Source organism: Miscanthus floridulus, chromosome 10 (assembly GCF_019320115.1).
Source record: "Miscanthus floridulus cultivar M001 chromosome 10, ASM1932011v1, whole genome shotgun sequence".
Classification (NCBI taxonomy): Eukaryota; Viridiplantae; Streptophyta; class Magnoliopsida; order Poales; family Poaceae; genus Miscanthus; species Miscanthus floridulus.
In genome coordinates this window covers 67007136-67028584 of record NC_089589.1, presented here as the reverse complement: position 1 = coordinate 67028584, position 21449 = coordinate 67007136, and the positions used below count along the sequence as shown (strand labels likewise).

The 21449-nt window shown below is 43.6% G+C and overlaps 1 protein-coding gene across 1 annotated transcript; it reads right to left on the bottom strand.

Annotated features, from left to right (window-relative positions):
- Positions 1-8110: 8110 nt before the first annotated feature.
- Positions 8111-12904, bottom strand: LOC136486700 (uncharacterized). Its single transcript, XM_066483658.1, has 9 exons — positions 12055-12904; positions 10893-11034; positions 10514-10647; positions 10088-10287; positions 9692-9973; positions 9537-9595; positions 9400-9436; positions 8919-9288; positions 8111-8820 (listed from the first exon to the last, which is right to left on the bottom strand). The coding sequence occupies exons 2-9, from the start codon at positions 11023-11025 to the stop codon at positions 8392-8394; spliced, it is 1644 nt and encodes a 547-aa protein (XP_066339755.1). The 5' UTR covers positions 11026-11034; positions 12055-12904; the 3' UTR covers positions 8111-8391.
- Between the last annotated feature and the right edge of the window lie 8545 nt (positions 12905-21449).

Sequence of the window (21449 nt, the reverse complement as noted above, 5' to 3'; positions counted from 1 at the left end):
ATGGACTGATACATCTTTTGATCCACCATGTTGCCACTAGCATCACTATCCAAGCTTCCACTTGTCCCCATTGGTGTACTAATAGCTTTAGCATCATCCATTCTAAACTTCTTGAGCATGTCCTTGATATACTTGCTTTGACTCACAAATGTGCCATTCTTCATTTGCTTGATTTGAAGACCAAGGAAGTAACTAAGCTCTCCAATCATGGACATCTCAAACTCATTTGCCATCATCTTGCCAAACTTCTCACAAAAATCTTGATTTGTTGACCCAAAAATGATATCATCAACATAGATTTGCATTACAAACAAGTCATTTCCAAGTTTCTTGGTGAAGAGAGTGGTGTCAACCTTTCCCATCTTGAATCCCTTAGAGAGTAGGAAATCCCTCAATCTCTCATACCATGCTCTAGGTGCTTGTTTCAATCCATACAAAGCCTTTCTCAACTTGTAAACATTGTTGGGTTTCTTTTCATCTTCAAAACCAGGAGGTTGCTCAATATACACAAGCTCATTTATGCACCCATTGAGAAATGCACTCTTCACTCCATTTGATACAACTTGATGTTGTGGGCACAAGCATAGGCTAACAAGATCCTAATTGCTTCCAATCTTGCAACCGGAGCATATGTTTCTCCAAAGTCAAGACCTTCAACTTGAGTGTAACCTTGAGCCACTAATCTTGCTTTGTTCCTTATTACTATCCCATCTTGATCTTGCTTGTTCCGAAAGACCCACTTGGTTCCAATCACATTATGATCCTTAGGCCTCTCAACTAAATCCCATACTTGGTTTCTTATGAAGTTGTTTAGCTCTTCATGCATAGCATTGACCCAATCAACATCCTTTAAAGCTTCGTCTATCTTCTTAGGTTCAATGGATGACACAAATGAGAAATGCTCATAAAATGAAGCCAATCTTGATCTTGTTTGCACACCTCTTGAAATATCACCAATTATAGTGTCTAATGGATGATCTCTTACAACATTGGTTGGTTGGAGCACTTGCACTTGATTGCTTGCATTAGATTGATCACTTGGTTGAGATGATGAACTAGCCACTTGTTGTTGATCTTGCATTTTGTCATCACTAGCTCTTGCTTGAACTTGATCATGAGAACCACTCGCTTGCATATTTGAGTTAGAGGGCACTTGATTCTTGTCATCTTCAACATCAATCACCTCTCTAGGCCATATATCACCAATGTCTATGTTCTTCATTGCATTGACCAATTGAGTGCCTCTTACATCATCTAGATTCTCATCTTCCTCTTGGGAACCATTTGTTTCATCAAACTCCACATCATGAACCTCTTCAAAAGTATCACTAGCCAAATTCCAAACTCTATAAGCCTTGCTAGTAGTGGAGTAACCAAGCAAGAAACCTTCATCACATTTCTTTTCAAACTTGCTCAATCTAGTGCCTTTCTTCAATATGTAGCATTTACAACTAAAAACCCAAAAGTATGCTATGTTGGGCTTTCTTCCATTCAAAAGCTCATAAGGTGTCTTCTCCATCATGGGGTGACAATAGAGACGGTTGCTATAATAGCAAGCCGTGTTGATTGCTTCGGCCCAAAATGAATGACTCACATTGTACTCACTCAACATTGATCTTGCTATGTCAATCAAAGTTCTATTCTTCCTTTCAACTAAGCCATTTGATTGAGGAGTGTACTTGACCGAGAATTGATGTCTAATTCCAAATTCATCACATAACTCATCAATTCTAGTGTTCTTGAATTCACTTCCATTGTCACTTCTAACTTTCTTGATTGTTGTTTCAAACTCATTGTGAATACCTTTAACAAAAGATTTGAATGTTGCAAATACATCACTCTTGTCACCAAGAAAGAAGACCCATGTATATCTAGTGAAATCATCCACAATCACAAATTCATATTTGTTTCCTCCAATGCTAGTGTATGTGGTTGGTCCAAACAAGTCCATGTGCATCAACTCAAATGCCTTGGATGTGCTCATCATGCTCTTCTTAGGATGTATGTTACCAACTTGCTTTCTGGCTTGACATGCACTACATAGCTTATCCTTCTCAAATGTGACATCTTTCAAGCCTCTAACTAAGTCATGCTTAATCAATTTGTTCAATTGTTTCATTCCAACATGACCAAGCCTTCTATGCCATAACCAACCCATTCTAGACTTAGTGATCAAACATGTTGTCAATTGAGCTTCTCTAGCATTGAAATCAACTAAGTATAGATTCTCATATCTAAATCCTTTGAATATCAAGTTAGAGCCATCTACACTTATGATCTCTACATTATCCACACCAAATATGCACTTGAAACCAAGATCACATAATTGAGCTACTGACAATAGGTTGAAATTCAAGCTCTCTACTAGTAGCACATTGAAAATGCTCAAGTCATTGGATATTGCAATCTTACCAAGCCCTTTGACCTTGCCTTTGCCATTGTCACCAAATGTGATACTATCAATCCCATTGCTCTTATTTTCATTGATTGAATTGAACATTCTTGGATCACTGGTCATATGTTGTGTGCACCCACTATCAAGCACCCAATGCCTTCCTCTGGCTTTATAATTGACCTACAAAAGAGGATCAATTCCTTTTAGGTACCCAAACTTGCTTGGGTCCTTGAAGGTTAGTTACCAAGGTCTTTGGTACCCAAATGGCCTTCTTCTTTGGGCCCACAATTGGTGTACCAATGAACTTAGCCTTCACACCATTGGCACCCTTAAAAAGCATGTAACAAGAATCAAATTTAATTGAGGATACATTAGGTAGCTTGTTCTTGTTAGTCTTGCAATTTTGCTCTATATACCCAACTTGCTTACATCTATTGCAAAACCGACCATTGCCCTTCACAAAGCTAGCTTTGGGAGTGACAAAGGTTGCCTTACCTTTATTGGAGGTATAGCCTAATCCCTCTTTGTTGAGAGAGAACCTTTGGCTACCCAAGCACTTTAGCAAGCGGGCATCACCACCATAGGCATTGCCTAAGGCACGAGTGAGCTCATTCACCTCCTTCTTGAGGGTCTCATTTTCCACTTTTAGTGAGGCATCACAAGTGATTCCATCACTCAAGGGTGAAGTAGAAGTGGTAGTGCTACAAGAGGGGTTAGTGGGAGCAACTAAAATGGACTCATCAATAAGATCACATGTTAGTCCCACATCACATGATATGATCACTCGCTCTTTCTTGGCTTCCTCCACTTTGACTTGCTCAATGAGAGATGAGTGAGCCTTTTCAAGCTTAGAGTGAGATTTGCCAAGCTTCTTATGGGCTTCCATTAGCCTCTCATGAGTAGCATTGAGCTCATCAAAGGATTGCTCAAGAAATTTTACTTTCTTGCGTAATTCTTTGCACTCCTTTCTCTTCATCTCATTGCAAGTATGCACTTGCTCACACATGTCCAAGAGCTCCTCCTTAGTGTACTCCTCATCCTCATCATCATCATTATCATTCCTATAAGAGTCACTTTCACATTCATCATCATCACTCTCATCATAATTTACCTTGGTAGGCTTTGCCATGAGACATGTCGATGGAGTGTCAAAGATGGAGAGCTTCTTATTGATGGTGATACTTGCTAGTGCTCTCTTGATAGATTTCTTATCATCATCACTAGAGCTATCACCATCCGAGGAACCATCACTATCCCAAGTGACTACATAGCCTCCACCCTTCTTCTTCTTTTAGAAGGTCATTCTCTTCTCCTTCTTTTTATTTTTATCTTTCTTATGCTTCTTCTTCTCATCTTCATCATTATCACTATTGTAGAGACAATTTGCTATAACATGATCAGGGCTCTTGCAATTGTAGCATCTTCTCCCATACTCTTTGCTCTTGGTGTGATCTCTTCTCTTTCTTGCACCATAGCCCTTCTTCTTCATGAATTTGCCCATCTTGCGCACAAATAGAGCCATGGCTTCATCATCAATGTCACTAAGATTATCATCATCACTTGATTCTTTCTTTGCCTTGCCCTTGTTCTTGGATGATGATGAGCTAGCCTTAAATGCTGCACTCTTCTTCTTCTTGTCCTCTTCTTCCTTCTTGTCCTCCTTGTCATCCCCCTCCCTTTCCACATGGTATGTCTCTTGTGTCATGACATCACCTAGTACTTGATTGGGGATAATCTCCTTCAATCCTCCTCTTATGATGAGCAATCTCAATATCTCAAATCTTGGAGGTAGGCACATTAAGAATCGATGAGAGACATCATCATCCTTGATCTTCTCTCCCAATGCCTTCAAATCATTGACAATCACTTGCAAACGATGGAACATCTCCGGAATGCTCTCATCTTCTTTTATCTTGAAGCTTGTCAATTTATCCTTGAGGATATACAATTTGGCACTCTTCACCGCCGGTGTGCCCTCATAAGTTTCCTCCAATCTCTTCCACACCTCATTTGCTCTTTCACAATCCTTGATTTGCTCAAACACCTTGGAATCAATGACATTGTATATGGTGTTGAGAGCCATTGTATTGCATTGGTTGTTGATCTTATCTTGGTTGGTGGGATCATCGGGATCAATGATAGCATAGTCATTCTCGGTCACTTCCCATACTTGATCATTGATTGAACCAAGATATATCCTCATCTTTCTCTTCTATTAATCATAGCATGTGCCATTAAAGAACGGTGGTTTGCCCCTCACATGGTTGAACACAACTTGAGCCATAATTTAACACCGCGGTTGTTAAGCCTTCAATCAAATGGTGACCACGGCTCTGATACCACTTGAAAGGTCCTAATATGGCTAGAGGGGGGTGAATAGCCTATTTAAAAATCTACAAATCAACTAGAGCAATTTGATTAGTATGACAAATAGTGAAAAGCAAACTTGCTCTAGCTCTACAAGGGTTGCAAGCCACCTATCCAACAATTCTAGTTGCAATGATTCCTAGGCACACAACTTGCAAAGTTACTACTCACTAAGAACTCTCAATCTTGCTACTCTAAAGAGCTCCACTAGATGAACTTAAAATAACAAAGCAAGCTCTCACTTCTAATTACACTAAAGAGCTTGCCACAACTAGTTTGCAAGAATATAAATAAGTGAGTAGGGTGATTATACCGCCGTATAGAGGAGTGAACCAATCACAAGGTGAATATTAAATCAATCACTGGGAGAATACCAAATGGCAAGAGACAACTGATTTTCTCCCGAGGTTCACATGCTTGCCAACACGCTACGTCCCCATTGTGTCGACCAACACTTGGTGGTTTGGCGGCTAAGAGGTGTTGCACAAACCTCGTCCACACGATTGGACACCGCAAGAACCTACCCACAAGTGAGGTAACTCAATGACACGAGCAATGCACTAGAGTTACCTTTCGGCGCTCCGCCGGGGAAGGTACAAATCCCCTCACAATCACCGGAGATGGCCACGAATAATCACCAACTCGTGCTAATCCTCCACCGCTGCACCAAGCCATCTAGGTGGTGGCAACCACCAAGAGCAACAAGCGAAATCCGCAGCAAAACATGAATACCAAGTGCCTCTATATTCAATCACTCAAGCAATGCACTTGGATTCTCTCCCAATCTCACAAAGATGATGAATCAATGATGGAGATGAGTGGGAGGACTTTGGCTAAGCTCACAAGATTGCTATGTCAATGCAAATGGCCAAGAGAGTGAGCTTGAGCCGGCCATGGGGCTTAAATAGAAACCCCCACGAAATAGAGCCGTTGGGCTCCTCACTGCACTGAACACGGGCCGACTGGACGCTCCGGTCAAATTGACCGAACGCTGGACCTCAGCGTCCGGTCATGCAATGTGCGCCACGTGTCATCGGCTTCAAACGCCGATCGCCCGATTACAACGGTCAATTGATGACCGGACGCGTCAGTTAGAAAGTGACCGGACGCTGGACCTCAGCGTCCGGTCGTTTCTAGTAAGGTTCCAAACACGAATTTTCACGACCGGATGCATCCGGTCATGCTCGACCGGACTCACCCAGCGTCCGGTCACTCAATGTCTCCACTGTGCACCACACGTCAGTGTACGTCAGCATTGACCGAACGCACCTTGCCAGCGTCCGGTCACTCTTCGCACCAGCGTCCGGTCACAAGACCGAGATGCGTGCTCACTGCTGCTACTGACCGAACTCTGAACCCAGCGTCCGGTCACTACACCACCAGCGTCCGGTCACTCTGTGAACCCCTTGTCTTTTCTGTCTAGGGCGCCGGTGAAGTTTCCTGCCCTTGCTCAAATGTGCTAACCACCAAGTGTATTACCTTGTGCACATGTGTTAGCTTATTTTCACAAACATTTTCAAGGGTGTTAACACTCCACTAGATTCTAAATGCATATGTAATGAGTTAGAGCATCTAGTGGCACTTTGATAACCGCATTTCGATACGAGTTCCACCCCTCTTAATAGTACGACTATCGATCCTAAATGTGATCACACTCGCTAAGTGTCTTGATCACTAAAACAAAATGGCTCCTAATATTTATACCTTTGCCTTGAGCCTTTTGTTTTTCTCTTTCTTCTTTTCCAAGTTCAAGCATTTGATCATCACCATGCCATCACCATCGTCATGATCTTCGCCATTGCTTCATCACTTGGAGTAGTGCTACCTATCTCATAATCACTTTGAAAAACTAGGTTAGCACTTAGGATTTCATCAATTAACCAAAACCAAACTAGAGCTTTCACACCTGCTCTCCCGTTGCTCCGTGCGCGCAGAGGTACGGGACGGGGAAAACCAAAGGACGACTGAGATGTGGTCTCTCGGAAGCGAAGGGAAGATTGGACTAACGGAGGACTTCTACTTTTATGCCTGCGGCGGGGAGGGAGAAAGCCAGCCAAGGAACTCTGGAGACGGAGACACGAAGAGACGGTAACTGGCGCAATCAACTCGCCTCTACCATAAAAGAGAGAAACTCCCGTAATTATGTGGATTAAGTGGCAAAACCAGGCCACGCCCGTCCGCTCGCTCGCCGCCTGCCACGCCCACGGCCTGGCCCGGCCGACGGCGGCGGCGGCGGCGCGCGCGCATGGCACTCCTGTGTCTTTTTCTCAGCTTCTCAATTAAGATGGATAATTTCCAACCAAATAAGCTGAGTCAACGTTCAGTCAAAATCTCGTACGATATTAAAACATACGACGCTTAATGTTACGGGCCATAGAGTTTTATTTGATTTATTAAATATTATATGAGCCAAGCCCATAATATATCCAACATGTATGGCTTCGATTTTACTTACCACAGTTCGCCGAAGATGAGACGTGGCAAACTATGACACCAACCAAACAGGCCCTATATCTCGATGAGTGGGGCAAGTGCCCGTGGGCACTATCCGTAGGGAACAATTCAACTTGGCAATAGGCTATATTCTTTTTGCCGCCGGCGGTATATATATTGAATTTGAATATTTCAATATAGTATGGATATTAAATATCTAGATTCAAATACGATTTATACATTTAGTATCTAAAATTCTCTGGTTAGATTGCCGGTAAGAAAAATATTGGTACCATTTACACCTTTACATATGGCAGCGTGTAGAACCATGATGCGAGGCGTGAGGGTGGTTGTGCGCACGCTGAGGCCGATGTGATGGTTGAAAGCGGGGATTCCCCCAATCCGCACGATGTCAAGGGTGCGGATGAGGGATTGCTCTAAACCTGCAAAGCGATTATTTACTTTGTCCATTCTCAATGAAGAATTTCATAGCATTATTTACAAGAATACGAAATACAATAAAATGTGGATGAAATAATCTCTCAATACATACTTTTATTCTTTTGTTTCATAGATATTTAATTTCATAACTCATCTAAAAACCAAACTAAGAGAGCTTCATCTCTATGAAACCATTTCTTCTCTCTTTTCTTAAAACATTGTCATATCATCAAGAATGCTTACGTGTGGCAACCTATTAATAAATGTAGATAAAACTGTAATGAAATTTTCTACCGAGACTACCTTAGCATATCACAGGTACTCCTGCCGCTGTGAAAAGCATAATACGAAATCTAACGAACTCCTGCGTAGATTAGATCCTTGGTATAATGAATAGAATATATCTGCGCGACAGGCCATTGATGGACCTGTAGACCCTTTTACTGTTAATGAAAAGATCAAATTGTGCAGCAGTTATGTTTCAATGCTTTTGCAATTGCAGATTTATGTTCATACTTCATATACAGGGACCAATTGTTTTTCCTATATACCACCAAGGCACCAACACAATGGCTGGATTCTCCAGACCATCTGAGAGAACAAAACCAAACATCTGAGCAACACTGGCGCACCGGCGGTGGACGATCTCTTCCGGATCGGTCTCTACCGCCGGCAGTATCTATCCTCAACTCTCCCTTCTCTGTAAATGGCAAAGAACAGCAAAAAGAATCCGATGTCAGCTTTGTCGGGTCAGCTCATGGCCCAACCCTGATCCGCACTTTCTTGGCGTGCATCTCGGCGAACTCCACCTCCGAGATCTCCGAGTTGGTCGACGACGTGAGGTGCCGCACGGACAGACGGTCGTCGCCTGGGTGGCGCGCGTTGGTCGCCACGAGCACGAGCAGAATCAGCAACACCATGGACGCGGACAGCGCGGCGAGCGCGGCCCACGCAGCGCGCGCGCCGCGTCGCAGCGGGGCGCACTGGTTGCCCACGATGTCCGCGAAGCCGGCCTTCACCAGCTCACAGCTCACCAGCCGCTCCGTGCCCGGGAAGATGTCCAGCACGTTCTGGATGGAGCTCGTGTACGACTGCACCTTGTCGTAGTCGATCGCCGACGAGAGGTCGGCCGGGCGGCAGTTGGCGCCGCCGCCGAAGTCCGAGCACGTCAGCCTCTTCAGGATCTTTACGACAGCAGGCAACGCCATGTCAAGATCAGCAACAATTGACCATACATACACATTTGTTCTGGAGTCTGAACTGTAGCTACTGTTGTGTTCACCTGCGGGATGTCACCGATGGTGGCGGCGCCGGAGGGGCAGTTCTCCGGCCTGTACTGGTACTGCGGCGGTCCCGTGAAGGGGTTGCAGATGTAGTCCAGCTGCTTCACCGGGTACTCTGATTTGATCGTGTAAATGTTTGAATTCACCTGGTCAATGATGTCATGGATGCCTGCACCGACGTCGTGCAGGATCACGTCAGCGGAGAGCTTCTCGCTGCAGGGTATGATGGTGCCCAGCGTGCTGTTCTGAGGGTTCAACTGGTACTCATCCAGGGCGACACACGTGTCCCCGGCAAACTTGTCGAAGAAGTAGTACAGACCGAAGTACATCCAGAATAGGGCTGTCAATATCCAGCAGAAGGCCATGCACCTGATGCACACGGATCCAAGTAATCAGAATGACATAAAGAACTGAGAGGACACAAGGTTTCAATTTGTATCTTCAGATGGGTTTTCTGAAATCTGAAGGTAAGATACTCACAAGCAACACAGCTTTTGCAGCCTTAGAGGCCTCCCTACTGCAATTTTCAGAGAAGCAGTTGTGTTAGATTCAGCTGTACTAGCAAGACTGCAAGGTAAATGTTGCATACTGAAAAATATTGCATCATATTCACTTACCCAGCAACACCAGTAGTGCGACAAGATTCAGTGTCACACATAAAATTGTCACAAGTTCCCTGAAAATCATTGTATGTCTTAGTTCCAGTGCTGATTAAGAAGTACCATAAGGAGCATCACTCTACTGATCTAGCTATGATGTGAAAAGCTCTTACAGAATCCTGTTTCCCTTGCTAACCAAGCGCATGTTCTTCTCTGCCTTCGCCTGAATCTCCACGGCTTCGGAGTTGAGCGCCTCAACTGTGGAGTTCAGATGATCCCAAGCTTGGCTGGTGTAGTTGTACAGCTTTGATGTGTTCTGCATCTTCTCAATGGCACCTGTTATGTTGTAAATTGTTGCTGTAGCCTCAAGTGCAGTCGTCCCGATTATCTCTTTCACAGATTCTGCTCTTGAGTGGAATTGTACCGTGCCACGAAGCGCAACTGCTGAAGAAACTCTGCAAATAAAATGCCAGAGTAGATTAATAACTGCATTGCTTCATATGTTTGCAGAAGAGCAACAATTATACAGCTGAAATTTAGATTATTCTTGGTGTAACACCGCAGCTTACATGACGAAAACTGTAAGGAGGATACAGAGTATCACAGTCAAAATTTGATATCTCTCAAGGAAATAGTCGAAGTCAGTGTATCTTTCTTTCTTTTTTGGGAAGAAAATCTTGGAGACGAGAAGAACTACAACAAAAATGATGCCACCGATAATCCATAATCCTGACATCACATATCCAGATCTACCTGTAAATATGGCCGACTGGAAAAGTAAACAAGACAATGATCAGTTTTAATCCTGGCATGGATTTAATGTTATGTCTATCAATATACAAAGTGATTTTTGCACATTGAAGAAAAGTACTATGATTATGTTTTTAATACATATTTCGTATTATAATACGCTCAGTATCTAAAAGGCTGCATAGTATGTTCAGAGTTCAGATAAAATGGTATGTTCAGAGTTTAGAGAAGCACAGAGAGCTTACACTCCAGTAGTGCTTGTCAGTGATGTTGTACCCTCCCTCATATTTCCTCAGTCCTTCAAGAGGATCAACTCTCCTCGTTCTTCTTGAGAGCACACTCTCTGATCTGTTTCCCAACTCTGACAAATTCCTACCCACTGATCACCCAAGCAACAAAGATAAGGTACCATATTCACATATACTTCCGACAAGAAAAATGTCAAATAGAACTGTACAAACAACATGAAAGAATAATGCAGTACAGATAAGCACAATGTCAACTAGTAGAACAGTTAACCTCTTGAAAGATTTTTATTCTAAGTAAACCTATCTTGCATGTTACCGCTTGCGATAGATTTTGCGAGGTTTATCTATGATATGATACAAATGAGGAGTTAGTCACCTGCTCCAGTGTGAGTTGAGCTTTTGGTGTGTTGCAGAGTTGTTTGGGCCTGAGCTTGTGCGTGTAGCCTGCATGTGATTGCCGCAATGCAGCAGAGCAGGGACACTAACCGCTCTAACCTCCTCGGTTCCATGCTAGCAAGCTGCCACCAGAAAAGCTCCAAGAATTACACTCCAATCTCGATTCAGATATATGAAGACCGAGCGGAAAAACCAAAAGACACGATGCAATAGATCTGCAAAGAAGTAAGCTTTTCGCATGTGCGAAGGCGTAAGCTCTATTTGCAGTTACTGGCACACTGATACAGATAAACCATGGCACTGTACAGTTCAATTTGGTTAGGCCGAGCATACATGACTGCTCCTCCAGTCCTGCCTAAGTGGTCAGAACGTAATAAATTCTAATTTCTAATGTGGCGTCGTTGGACACAGATTTCAGACTGACTTGTTGGAAGATGACCTGACTTCCTGTCACGTTGTGGGCTGCTGAATTTGCTTCCGTGCCTAACTTTAACAGGTGCGAGTCAAACAACAGTCATGGTGGGAATGTTACTCCGTTGAATACGGTGAGATTGGCAGTGCTATTTTCACACCAAGAAGACTGAAGGAATTTCAAGGAAAAACTGAATTCCTGACATATGGATGACTACAGACATGTGAAAGTTTGAAATTCAGAATGGCATTACACATATTTAGACACCAGCAGCAAACTATCAATATCTAGCTTTTACTTTAACACTAGGAAAAAAATGGGAACAAAGTGCAGTGTCAACACGCACTGGATTTATCAAATTTCCTCTGGTAGTCAATCGTAAAATTAAAATCCCCCTTCAGAGAAGTAGGAAGCCATGAATGAAAAATTGAAAACAGAGCGAGAGAAGATGCAAAATGTGAAATGATCACAGGCAGGGCAATTCAGTTCTTATCACTTCAGAAACGGAAAATAAGCTTTCTTTGGCCGGGTCGCAACTACTCAAATCAACAGAAAACCCCGAAATTTCTACTAGCAAGCAAGACAGACAAGGAAAACGTATTCTCCAAATACACGCTTCACAAAAAAAAAAAAAAAAAACTAGCAGGCTCGAACAGGAGAACAGGGCACCACGAATTCTAAATGCGAAGCCTGAGCAGGAATACATGGAATCGCAAGCTCTGAAAATCACCTGGTGCAGAATTCTCGCCTGCTCCCATGCAAACGCAGCTCCTCTGCTCTTGTAGCCGTCGCAGAAGACTAAGAATTGCAGCAGAGCGCCCAGAGGCCGCCGCGCGCTGTCTCCCAGGCTCCCAGCTACCACCTTCCTCCTCCTGCTCAAGTCCCTCTCACCATTTACTCCAAACTCCCAAACGTGGCCTCCCTTTCCTAGTCACGCATCATACAGTTGAAACCACCTCCGATCCTTCTCTTCTCTAGAACGAAGTCCAACAAGGCCACCTCTCCTTCTCTCGCCGTGTCAAACGCGGGCACCTGAGATGGCTTCCCTTTCCAAGGCACTAACACCACGCATGCCTGTGTGTGCGCGCTTATATACTTGGTGATGACGATGAGTGAGCAGCAAAAGGAGGAGGAGGCGATCGACGTGGACACGGACGGAACACGGAAGCAAGCAAGGGAGTCTGTCTGAAATCTAATAAAGCGGCATGCTTTCCTTGTCCATGGAGGAACTGGTCCGATGCGATGCGCTGCACCCGGCCGGCACCGGCAGGCTGCCGCTGTCTGCAGGCATGCACGCACGCTCGCTCGCTCCTGCTGGCTCGCACCAAATCCCCCCCGGACAAGGAACGAATGTTAAAGCAGGCAAGCGATCGATGACGACGGAGAGAAAGAATAGAAAAGGGTTTGAACAACTATTATCGCTCCAAATCCCATGGATTTGTTTCATTCAGTTTCTGCTCCTCTCTTGTTTAGGATTTCTTTTTTCAGTTACCATCTTTCTCTCCTTCCTTTCTGCTGCTGCAGCTTCCTTCCTTCAAAGCCGCGTTTGCGTGTGTGTGGAAGTCGGCAGGACAGGAGGAGCCGGGGGCACCGGGGCAGGGATAACGGACAAAGTTGTAGACCGGTGCAGTTTTGCAGAATCGACCTCAGGGTGTTTGGGATTCCCACGACGATGCATAAAATTTCTGAAGAACATGCTACAGAATCGAATGCATAGAAATGGTCCAACGAAGACACACTGAAATGAAAAATTGTTCAAAGTATTACGCGGTTTTTGAAAAGACAGAGGCTGCATGCGTACCTTACTCAATATAGCCTAAATCCCACGGCAGAATTTTCTAATAACGTTGTATAATTTCAGTACCATCCATGCAATTTCTGAAAAGACAGAGGGTTGCGCATGAAAGAGAACCGCAGGCACAAAGATGGGGCGAGAACGATTCTGCCGTGTTGCTTTCGGCTTCACCTTTTGCAGCTTTCCTCCTTGCGTTCACAGTGGCGTAGGAAGCTGAATTTTTTTTGACCTTGGAACCAAAAAAAAAAAAAAAAAAAAAAAAAAAAAAACTGGCCCCTTGGAACTAACAAGCACAATTATCAAATATCTATACCGGTGCCTCTATCAGTAGTCTTAGTGCTAGTGGGAATGCTGATTAGGTTAACTAGACAACAGAGGTCAAAGCTTAAAAGCCTCCTATTTGAAGGAAGAGCTGACCAAAGAAAGAACCTCCGTGGGGCCCACACAGGAGGTCGGTTGGATTCTATGTGGATCAGGAATAACTGAACTAACTAGTTTTAGGAGTATGTTTACTAGGTTACCTTGACCAAACAAAATTTTTAGTAGCGTTTGATGTCCCAATAAATATAGACCAGTTGTAGTTTTACAATTTTTATTTCTAAGCCAATAAGTAGCCGACTTAGCATGCAAAGGAAGCTTTTAATATTCCAATTGAAATAATTTCTGGATTATGTAAAAGTCTACAAGTTCAAGTACATATTAAAAAGCTTTAATTTTATCTATACTTGCGAGATATTCCCTCCGTTCTGAAATAAATCAATTCCTAAAGTTATCTTAAGTCAATCTTTTTTAATGTTTAACCAATTTATTGAAAAACAAAAATATTTGTGATACCAAATGAACACATTATGAAAATATAGTTTATAGTATATCTAATGATACCAATTTGGTATCATAATTTTTGACCCTCTTTTCTATAAATTCGATCAAACTTAGAAAAGTTTGACTTAAGACAACGCAAAGAAGTACCTAATCCAATCAACCCACATCTATTTTATATAAGGATTTGCCAAAATCAACACAAAGCAGCCTGGTATTGGTACATCTGTGTTCCTTTGTAAGGGCCCCAAAGAGAACCAGCTGTTAGCTCTAGTCTGGCTCACTCTTGACATGTGTGATCTTTGCATAAATTCTTATTTTCTTGTGTCTTGATTTGGCCAAAAATCCAACAAATATTAAACATGGTATACAAATCAAACCATATATATTCTAGGATGTGTTGATTATTGCGCATAATCAATAGTGATGACTCTTTCTACATAACCTCACTTTTTCCTTGCTTAAGCAGAAGGCATAACTCATGCCATTTGCGTTAAAAGAAAATAGTGAACTCCCATTTCATACAAATATTAAGAGAATATGAGATATAAAATGTGTTCACAGTGATGACTAACAACCATAGTTCATCAATACATCAAACTAGTCTAGATCGAGATCGAAGTCTCTAGATTTCGCTGGTGAGCCCTTGTAGAGGACAAACAACAGGCATAGCAAAGTGGCTGAACGTGGGTGGCACTAGTGAGCTCAATCTTGCCATAGTCTGACACCCTCCTAGCCCTAAGGCTCATGTAACCTCTGACTCCTCCAACTGTGTCAAACTAATTCCTAGCTAGTAAGTAACATATACTCTACCAATCATGACTCGTGATTTGTTGCCTCTCGTATTTTGGATTGGCAATTGGTGTTTCCAATCCATGCAATTTGTCCAACTGCTGCTAGTGCTGGTCAAAGGAGACAGCATGAGGGTGGCCAAATGAGCCAGAGTTAGGTTGATGAGGTATTATCGGGTATTGGTGAGCTATCAAGCCATGTGAGAAATTTTTCCTAGGAATTTCATTGAAGAACCATAGGGCACAAATCCTTTCCTGTCGAATGTTTTCCTAGGGAGTTTACTTTCCCTATTGTTATTTGGCCTTTCCCTAGGAGTTTAAAACTTATGTAAATCGGGGAATTCCAGTAGTGAAAGGGTTTGGGGCTTAGTCGGGTTTTGGTGGGCTACTCTCTGCCTTTATCCACTCCATTTCTATCCCTAGAACTGATCATATCCATTTCCATGAAAACATATAACTAAATTAAGATTTCAATTAAACACATGCTAAACATATATGGAGGTACGATGCAAAGGAGAAAACTATGAATATGGATTGAAAATGTATATAGAGTAAGTAAATGATAACTAAAGTTCATACAACCTGGTGAAAAATAACAAAGTATGTGTATATCAATACTACTCCCCCATTCTAAATTGGAAGATGTTTTGACTCTCGTAGGTACATTGCTTTTATTATGCATCTAGAACATAGTGTATACCTAAGTGCATAGCAGAAACTATGTACCTAGAAAAGCTACAAACGTCATCCAATTTAGAATGGCAGGAGTGTGTTATAATATGAACAAATTAGAGAGAGGAACCGGCCACAAGTTTGTCCATAATTTTCTAACACTTATCTATCTTAATATATTAATATATAGCCAACTACATTCGTCCCAAAATAAATAAGGGAGTACGTTGATTACATCAGATTTGCTCAGGATATACAAACATAGCACGTTATAATGCATCAGCAGTAAACTAACATGTCATCATCACTCCATTCTACGTATCTTTTACATGGTACAAAGTAAATATGTGCTATTTTCTAAAAGACAATGGGAAAAAATATCGCCGATAGTGAAAGAGACTAGAAATTATGTATAGTTGCCAGAGGACAATTTAGTTTCTTTTAGCAAAAATTAAATTTTTAATATTTGTTGGACGGTAAATCATGTTTAAACAGCAAATATACACGAATTTGTAGTGGCACTGACATCGACCAAATATTAGCTTTTTAAATGTCTTTGAGCAATTGCAGTGTATTTTCAATCTACACAAGTCTAGTGGTTTATATGTAGACGTGTTGTAGGATGAGCGCACATGTCACCCTAGCTAGCTAGTACTCCTTCCGGTTCTCTAAATCAAGTCGTTTTGGACATCGACACGGTCTTTAAGAAATGACTTTGACTGCAACTTTTTGCTATAAAATATTTATAAAATATAATCAATATTTACTTTTATGAAACCACATTTCGAGATGAATCTACTTACATCACTTTCATATTTTCAAACTCAACCCAAAAGAATTTATTTGTAGTCAAAGTTTAAAATATTTAACTTAAGACAACCTCAAAACGACTTGCTTTAGAGAACCGGAGGGAGTAGTCAAAAACCGGAAGAGTGCAGTCCGATTTCGAGTGTTCTATATATTGGCTAAGCTGAAGGCCGAATTTGCCATTTTTTTAGGGGCGTTTGGGTACGTACTACTCCGGAGTACTAGAATACTTATATTGGTCTTGTTTGTCTTATAATTCGTATTTTTTAACTTTTTTTTTCAGCGAGAGAAAGAGGTTTCGATTTATTTTTTCAGCGAAGCGAATGAAGCCATATAGAAAGGAGGAATTTTGCTCAGGGACATTGCAAAAAGGTCTAATATACTGTTGGACACCGCCAAATCTAAAATATGCCCAATACCATTATGAAATCGTGATTCTTGGCTACTGGACACCGCACTCATTAAAATATTCATTTTTCATGGTTTGAGAGAGAAAGGGCGCTGAATATACAAAATTGCCCCTACTAGTCATCTTCCACCTCCGTCTGTCTGCCATGGCTCAATGCTGTGCACGTTTGGGTGGGGGGTGGGGGTGGGAGGCGCTCCGGCCAGGCACTCGCTAGCCTGCGGAGCTGCAAGCCGCCGCCCGTGGCCTGCTCCCTCTGATCCTTGGCCTTGCCGACGTCGTGCCGGGGGCGGGCAAGGCCTCGCCGAGGGCGGGCTCTCCGGAGCCCAGACAAGCTCGTCCTCGTCCGTCTCCTACAGATCCGGCGGTGCAGGCGTAGGTGGATGCGGTGGGGCTCTTTCGGATGGCATCAGTCGTGCGCTCGCCTTCTGCCTCGCCGCGGCCAACGTCGGAGCTCGAAAAAGCTCGACACAGTCCTCGTCGGTCGGAGACCCAGGCCCGCCTTCTCCTGCAGGGACAGCGTGACTCCGGCGGTGACCGGTCTTCTCTTCTTGAGGGGGATGGGGGAGCGGCCAGGGACGGGGACATGGTCGGGGGTATGCGGCCGCCGGGGACGGGGTGCGACCATGGCGGACGGCGGGGACAAGGCGCGAGGGCGCGACCGGGGGACAGGGACCTGGCTAGGGGCACGCGGCCTCACCGGGGATGAGGGCGCGGCACGGCGTTGGACATGGTGGCACTCGGGACGGCGTGATGAAGAGCTCGAGAAAGGAGGTGCCAGAGGTTGAAGACGAGGACAGTTTAGATATTTCCCCCACATTCTCTCTCTCCAAAACTGAAAAATGTATAAAATAATCGGTACGGTGTCTTTGGACAAAGAACCAGAAATTTGTAATGTCCGCCAGCAAATTTCGACGTTGACGGTGTCCAACAGCATATTAGACATTTGTGCAATGTCCGTGAGTAAAATTCCCCTGTAGAAAGTGGGTCGCCCCGCAGGATCCCGGTAGTTCCGATCGAACTCCCGCGACGACGGCTCCTTTTGTCCCGTAGATGACGACGCGCACGGCGGCGGGCAGCAGACGAACTCGGACCGGTGGTGCTTTATCTTCGGTCGACCGGCCTGCCTGCCGCTAGTGTCATCCGTCGCCGTCGTCACCGACGCCGCATCGGATCGTCGTCGCTTTCCGACTTATCGTTAGATTTTGCCGGTCCGCTCACCGTCGCATAAATTCCACGATAGCGACGTCGGCAAAGAGCCAAAGACCGCCCGATCGACCCGCCGGCTGGAGAGGTTGGAAGGCAGCCGAGTCTGTTAATAAGCTCAACCGCGTCAGACTTGCCGACTTGACTGTTCGTGCTAACTTTCGATCGATCGGTCGCGGACGGCTAAAACCGCCGTCTCCGGCGAGTCGTCGTTCAAAAGTCAACCAGTACCGGCGTGCAACTGTGAATACCCGCTTGGTTTGAGCAGTGTTTCTATTTAGGCCATGTTCGGTTACGAGGGAATGAGTGCTCGGAAAGAATTCAGCTGGAACTTAAGCTTAATTTGTAGTATAAATAATTAGTTCCTGAGCCTGGAATAGGCTAACCAAATGAGTCCTTAGGAATCTCTCCTCAAACAGCTAATTACCATCTAAATTGAATTATAGGTTTCTTTTGACTTTGTGGAGGGTCTTCCTGCTTAGGATGGTAAAAATTGTTTGCTGATTATTATTATTTTCGATCACGCAAAATGTTTACGTGTGTGTGTTTATATTAAGGTAGGAAAAATGTCGACACGTCTTAGCTGCACTCTAGACAGTGGAGGATCTAGGATTTTAGTTTAGGGTATGCCGACTAAAAGAAAAAATCATATACACCTCGGTAAAACTATTTAACAAATCGGTAACAATTGCAAAATTTACAAAGTAATTTGATATATATGTACTAATAGTGTATGATAACTATTAAATTCAAAGGTTAAATTGAAAACATCAATAAATTATAATATAATAAATAGTTGAAACGAGTTACTGGCAGTTTAAATATAGGTATAATGGAAAGGATTTGTAGTAGCAGTAGTAGTAGCTGCCGTCGCCTTCTTTGTTGTATGCTTCTCAAAAAGATATGTAATGTCTTTGCTTCTCTTTATGCCTACGAAATACAATGCCAAACAATTAAATAAGGCTAATTTCTAAGTTTGCATAGTTTGATTAGTTTGCAAATGATATGTTGCCATTAAATAAGGGGCACTTGCACGGATTAAATCATCAGTCCTCACGTGTGATTACACAGATACTTACATGATATATGGGCCTGTTTACTTGAATTTATCAGCCGGCTTATCAGTTAGAATCTACATTATTTTTCTCTTACAACAAATCAGCTTCAGCCGGCTTTAATACCAGCCGAATCGTTGCAATCTCGGTCGTACGTCTTTGACGTTAGACGAATCCCTGATCTCGCTGCATGTGGAATGACTCAATAATATTAGCAATGAAATTTTAAATTAGATAGGATTTTGTACAAGGAAAAAAGAAGAGGAAAGATCGGAGATTGAATCTCACCTCAGTGACCGGCAGATTCGGGATCTTCGCGTGCTCGCGCACACAGAACTGGCAAGCAGTCAGCAGCGGATCCTCGATACGACCTCGTGAACTGGTAGGATGAAAAGAGTACGAAAATATCGGGTACTGAACTACATCGTTTTCACGAAAACAATTTAGACATTTCCCATCGTTTTCTACTTTTCTTCTTTTAATTTGGAATATCCCGAGTTCGAAATTTGGTCCGAATTTGACCCACTAAAAGTCCAGCCTTAGAAAAATTGTATCTTTTTCAAACGATCTCGGATGAAGATGATTTTTATATGAAAATTGTAGCTCTCGACGAGATCTACAACTTTCTAGTTTCTAGTTTTTTAATATGAGAGTGTTAAGATGTTTAAAAAATTAAACAAAATTTCAGCAGTATATTAATCGCGTACAAGCGCTTGTTGCCTTAGAAAAATCATATCTTTTTCTTATATAATGTCAAATGGAGATACTTTTTATATAAAATTTGTATGACTTGTTAATTGTTATGCACTTTGTCTCATGCACTTGTTAATTGCCACTTAGTCCTACGGGTCAATATTTCGTATATTGACCGTGTTCGTCATAATTCCGCTCGAGTTAGTCCGTTTTCGAAATTTGCAATATTCCATAAGTTTGAGTTCGTTTCATTTCCGGTTTTATCGCTTTTGCTTTTGTTTTCGTATTCAAATGTAAAAGTAGAAAATAGTTGAGGGTTTTCCAACTGTCATCCCTACTCTAGCTTGGCCTGGGAGCCTGAGCGGTTTCGTCGATCCGAGGAGGCGAACGAGACTATCGCTCCAACAAGGTCATGATGGCTCGGCAGCGAGTGCCTCCGCCCCGTCATACAGCCGCGTGCCCGCATCACCGCGAGAGCCTGGAAAGGCGTACATGTGGCTGCATGCCTGCGTCACTGCGTGGGTCTGGAAGGTCGTCGCTAGCTCCGTTGAAACGTCGAAATAACTTTTTTTTACAAATATATATACACATATTATATACATGTAGTCTACCTACTGGGCATGCAGGGTATGCCAGGGCATTCATGGCATACCTGGTGGCTCCGCCACTGACTCTAGAGATCAAAAAAGTTATACATGGATGTTCAGACCTCTAGTGTACTATGAGCTAGGCTGTTACAAAGATTAACCTTAATTTGCGGCGCTGGCTTGAAGATCTATGCCCGGGCTGCTGAGTGGCGGTGCTGCTTGCATGGCCACCTCACCGTCCGCTGCGCTGCGGACAACTCATGCAGCGGCTGCGTATGACCGGATCACAGTTGAATATTTCTTCGTACGCCATCTTGGCCGACGTCGACGGAGATGGCCTTCTGCCGTTTAATCATAGGCGCTTCGTGACAAGGTACTCACCTCGGATCCCGGGATATGAGATATGCTCTGTGCCGCTATCCGTTTGTTTTGAGTGGGAGCGAGGGCGGTGCACGCCCCTATGGGCCGTATCATATCTCCGGGCAACTGTAGGAGTGGTGGCTGCTTCCTCTTTGTGATTTGCTTGGTGAAGCACTTGAGACGTCTGTTGGCCGAGGTAGCCTGAGGTGATGGAGTGCGGTTGATGGCGTTTGTCGCAGCCTCGATCGTCGTATCTCCTAGGGTAGTTGCCTCGACGTTGGCTGGCGCTGGGCTCATGGGTCGAGAGGCGTGGCCATGTTCGCACCTAGGGATCGACGTTCACGCATTGGTGGGCCGGTCCACCAACCATCGTGGAAACTTGGATGGCAGGCCCGATAGTGTTGACGATGGTGCTAGAGCTTTTCTAGGCGTGCCATAGCATTATCCACGCCGATGCGCTGTCCCCCATGGTGATGTGACCTGTTGCTTTCCTTGCACATGCGACAATGGAGGTGAGTCTGTCGTCCACTAGGCAGCCTTCGTCGGAGAATAGGTGTCCACCAACGATGCTTCAACTTTCTGAGAGGCGGCCGCTAGAGTAGGCGGGTGTTGACAGTCACTAACACCAATTATAAACCGTTAACATAACCTACATTTATATTTAATTCTATCACCAAACATAGGTATAGGGGTTTAAACTAATGAATTCCACGAGCTTTGGTGATTTCATGACTGCAGGAGGATTTATCTAGAAAACAACTCCCGGGACCACTGTTATACACTCCAAACAAGCAAACCGACGACAACAAGTGATTCAACCCGCGAAACCTACGAAAGACAACTCTAGAAGGTTCCATAAGACACCACGCCAAAGTTTGGGACAAACGGCCACGAAAGTGGGCCAGCCAGCCCAGCCCATAGGCTGGCCGGCCTG